We start from the raw sequence: 4,123 nt of genomic DNA, 5'->3' as shown, positions 1-4,123 counted from the left end.
GGGTGGTGTAGAGGCTGCTGCAGCCAGCGGGATTCATGGGCCTCCATGAAATAGCTCCACAGTGTGTCTGCAGCCTGGAGGACACAGGGATTGTTTCTTCACCCCCCCCCACCCACCTCCTCCCCCACAGTCCCTGCAGTGCATCTGCCCAGTGCCTGGGCCGGACACTAGAGCTGGGAGCTGAGGGAAGGATTTAACCCATGGGTGAGGTTCAAAATCACTCAGCGGGCTGGGCTGGGGCTGGGCTGGGCTGGGAGCTGAGCTCTTCTGAACACCAAACCCAGCTGTGAATGCTGAGCTCTTTGCAAAGTCTGCCCCAGGGGTGCGTCTAAATGGCACCAACAGGTAGCTGTGGGCTAGCAGCCTAAGTCATTGCCTAGTGGGCTTGTACAGCCCCTGCTGCTGCGGCTTCACTGCTACCAACACACGAGCAAGCTGGAGTGTGTCTTCACCTGCTGCCTTCACTCCTCCATTGCAGTGTGGACACCCTCTGAGTCAGGAGAGCCAGGGGCAGGTCAGTGTAAAGCCAGGCAGAGCTTGGCCACTTCACAGCCTCTGCTGCCATCATGTGGCCACCTCATCCCAGTCACCTGCTACTGTTACTGTGACTTTACCTGTGCTTGTCTGTAGCCAGGTGATGAACCCATGGGACACAATGTCTGTGCCAGTTCACTTGTCTTTCACAGTGAAATCCCTGAAGAGAGTGTGGGGGGTGTGAGGAAGACACTGGCTGGTCACTGGACACATGAGCATGGCGTGCTCAGGCAGGCTGGGTGAGGCCAAAGCCAGCTCTGACAATACCCTGAGTTCCCAACACCCATGTGTGCCCCACTCCCTTGTGTCCATCCCATGCCACCTGCAAGAACATACTGCGGCTTTACAGAGCACCCTAGACAACCCTGCTACCAAACTGGCCTTATTAAAGTAGTAAAGAAGTAAATATCCTTACAAATCTGATAGTGATTTAACATTCCCTGCTTCATGGACTGAGGCCCAGTCTGTGTAACTCAACATCTGGCTCATGTTTTCTCTGTGCCTTTCCTATTCTTCTATTTCAAGGGGAAAGTGAAGACTAGGAGAGAGATGATTGCAGGTGAATTTAACAAACTGCACACACTGCTGAGAGAGGAGGAGCAGCTGCTTCTGCAGAGAGCCTGGAGGAGGAGGAGAGGGAGACTCTGCAGAGACTACAGGAAAAATTGTCACCAAACTCTCTCAGCAAAGCTCCTCTCTGCAGCAGCTGATCACAGAGATCGAGGAGAAATGTCAGGAACAGTTGTGGAGCTGCTAAAGGTGAGACGGCATCAAAAATTCTCCACCCATCCAGAATTAGAACTCAGATCCCTGGGTCTGAATTCCAACAATTAGAGTAAATGTGTTCTGCGGTTTACTGACAAACAGAACATCCGTTAAGGGCTCCTCAGTTCCAAATATCCCAGTTTCATGTTAGAGGGTAATTCTCCATCATGGAGCCCCCAGTGAGGCCATGGGAGATGAAATGGATAATACAAAATGATGCTGAACCGCATCCCTGCTCTGACTCCAGAACATTGGACCCAAGACAGGCGATAAACACAGATCCTGATGGGTTGCGGTCCCTAGAAGGGAGAATCTTAGCTAAATTCCTGTCTCACCTACATAAATGAAACAAGTGTTAATGCACAATAGTGTATGAGATTTTACCACAAAACTGTGAAAGCCTGGAGGGTTGATCTATTTTTTAGATGAAAGTTTGATGCTCAGAGTGAAACTCACACAGTTTTATGCACATTGTGTTAATACAGAACATTGATTCTCTTTCTTCCTTTCAGGATGTGAAAAAGCACATTGAGCAGGTGTGTTTCCTATTGGCATTACTTGGATATTCTTGGTGGTGGTTATGGGATGCTGTGTGTACAGAGCAGCTGAGTGATGATGGGACGTTTTCTTCATAGGAGTGAGAATGTGAAACTCCAGGAAGCAGAAGCTGTTTCTACTGACCTGAAGAACGTGTATAAAATTTCCCTTGACATGAGGGAAGCGCTGAAGAGATTGGGAGGTGAGTGGATTCTACTGGACATTCAGCTGTGTTGTGCCTGGGGCTCTGGACAGAGCCTGGGACCCCAGGACACACATGCACCCAGTTGACAGGCTTGGAGCTGTGATAGCTGGAGGCTGATGAGCTGGTGCTAGGCAGTTTGCCTACTACTTACAGCCACCTGCTGGTACTTGCCCAGGTGTCTGACCAGGCCCCGTCACTCTGACATCCTGACCCTCCATGGCTGAGTTACTGGGTGTCCCTGAGCCAGGTGCTGTGACGTCTGGACTGGGCCCATTGTACTGGGAGCTGGCCAGGCCCAGGGTCTCCAGCAGGGCCATTGGTGCTGGCACCGCGCTCGCTGCCAGAGCTCCCAGCCCTGACCCAGCCTGGCCTGTTGTCCCAGCGCTGACCCCTCCCCTGCGGGTGGGGACGCTGCTGCTATCAATGGCTGAGCCCCTCTCTCTGCTGCTGCCTCTGCTGCTGCGCTCGCAGGCTCAGCCCGTGCCAGGGCCAATGCGGCGCTGCTGGGTCTGCTCCTTCCCTCGACACCTGGGTTCTCTGTGTCTGGGGCAAATGGCGGGTGAGTGGGCAGGTACCTGCTCAGTGACACACGCCCTGAGCTGCACCCAGAGGGCAGAGACCAGCCAGGACTGGGCAGTAAAGTGCCACCGCTCTGAGATTAACCCTTTCCTTCCCCCCACCCCAGCAGCCCTGACCAGTCAGTGCCACTCGACTGCCTGCACTCTGACCCCAGGGACCCAGGTCCGGCAGCTCAGGGGAGTCTCTGGGTAAATGTGTGGGGCAGAGTAACCAGGGCTCCCTGAGCCCTAGGGTCCCCGTGTGCAATGGGGAAGGCCCTGCGCTGTCATGCAGCCCTTAGGGCTGGGCAGTGAGTGTTATTGATACCAGCCTCAACCATTTCAGGGTATCTTGGCAAGCATCTTTCCTCAGTTTATCTTCCTCAGCACTCTTTAAATTACATCTCACAGTCCAAAAGATCTGAGAGAAAAGTCCCCTCCTGGTTCCACTCTGAGTCCAAGTAAACCCCGAAATAAAATATTTTCCCTCACTCCAGGGCCGGCTGTAGCCATTTCGCCACCCCAAGCATGGCGGGACGCCTCAGGGTTGCTCTGCCACTTGCCGGTCCCGCGGCTCCGGTGGATCTCCCGCAGGCGTGCCTGCAGATGCTCCACCGGAGCCGTGGGACCAGCGGACCCTCCACAGGTACGCTTGCGGGAGGTCCACCGGAGCCGCCTGCCGCCCTTCCGGTAACCGGGAGAGCGCCCCCGTGGCATGCTGCCCCAAGCACGCGGTTGGCCTGCTGGGGCCTGGAGCCGGCCCTGCCTCACTCTGCTCCAGCCTCCAGCTCTCACTGCAGCTCCTCACTGTCCTCAAGTCAGGAGCCCTCAGTCCTTCCCAGAGCTGGCCTGGATTAGTTTTCATTATGAAATCAGATGACTCCAGATCTCCCTCCTGGAGCTGGGTCGTTTCAGACTGTGCCTGTTCTCTGCATCCACTTTCTCCAGCTGGGGGCAGCTCTCCAGGGTTGTGTCCTGCTCCAGCTGCTGCTGTCATTGTCATCTCTGGCAGCTCCTCCTCCTTAGGGGAGCTCCTCTGCCTGCAGCAAAGTGCCATTACGCTGGGATTAACCCTTTCCTTCCACCCATCCCGGCAGCCCTGGCCAGTCAGTGCCACTCGACTGCCTGTGCTCTAACTCCAGGGACCCGGGTTCAGCAGCTCAGGGGAGTCGCTGGGTGAATGTGTGGGGCAGAGTAACCAGGGCTCCCTGCGCCCCAGGATCCCCGTGTGCAATGGGGCAGGCTCTGCGCTGTCATGCAGCCCTTAGGGGCTGGGCAGTGAGTGTTATTGATACCAGCCTCAGCCATTTCAGGGTATCTTGGCAAGCATCTTGCCTAGTTTATCCTCTTCAGCACTTCTTAAATTACGCCTCACAGTCCAAAAGATCTGAGAGAAAAGTCCCCTCCTGGTTCCGCTCTGAGTCCATGTAAACCCCAAAATAAAATCTTTTCCCTCACTCTGCTCCAGCCTCCAGCTCTCACTCCAGCTCCTCACTGTCCTCAAGTCAGGAGCCCTCAGTCCTTC

The 4,123-nt window shown here is 55.0% G+C and overlaps 2 protein-coding genes across 3 annotated transcripts in view; one reads left to right on the top strand and one right to left on the bottom strand.

Annotated features, from left to right (window-relative positions):
* LOC116830654 (E3 ubiquitin-protein ligase TRIM17-like) overlaps positions 1–4,123 on the top strand; it is a 241,167-nt gene that overhangs the window by 7,776 nt on the left and 229,268 nt on the right. The window contains exons 3-5 of one of the 2 annotated variants that reach the window (XM_075071667.1): positions 1,060–1,293; positions 1,812–1,835; positions 1,935–2,040. In XM_075071667.1, the coding sequence (XP_074927768.1) occupies positions 1,060–1,293; positions 1,812–1,835; positions 1,935–1,940 (264 nt within the window). In that variant the 3' untranslated portion in view covers positions 1,941–2,040. Of the gene's footprint in view, positions 1–1,059; positions 1,294–1,811; positions 1,836–1,934; positions 2,041–4,123 lie in introns of those variants that run through there. The other variant, XR_012656910.1, reaches the window with a different exon arrangement.
* The window catches only part of LOC116825933 (zinc finger protein RFP-like), a 469,299-nt gene that overhangs the window by 278,442 nt on the left and 186,734 nt on the right, over positions 1–4,123 (bottom strand). The window lies entirely within an intron of this gene.

Source organism: Chelonoidis abingdonii, chromosome 12 (genome assembly GCF_003597395.2).
Source record: "Chelonoidis abingdonii isolate Lonesome George chromosome 12, CheloAbing_2.0, whole genome shotgun sequence".
Taxonomy (NCBI): Eukaryota; Metazoa; Chordata; order Testudines; family Testudinidae; genus Chelonoidis; species Chelonoidis abingdonii.
Note: the sequence above shows the minus strand (reverse complement) of the source record. Positions and strands in the feature narration are given on the sequence as shown.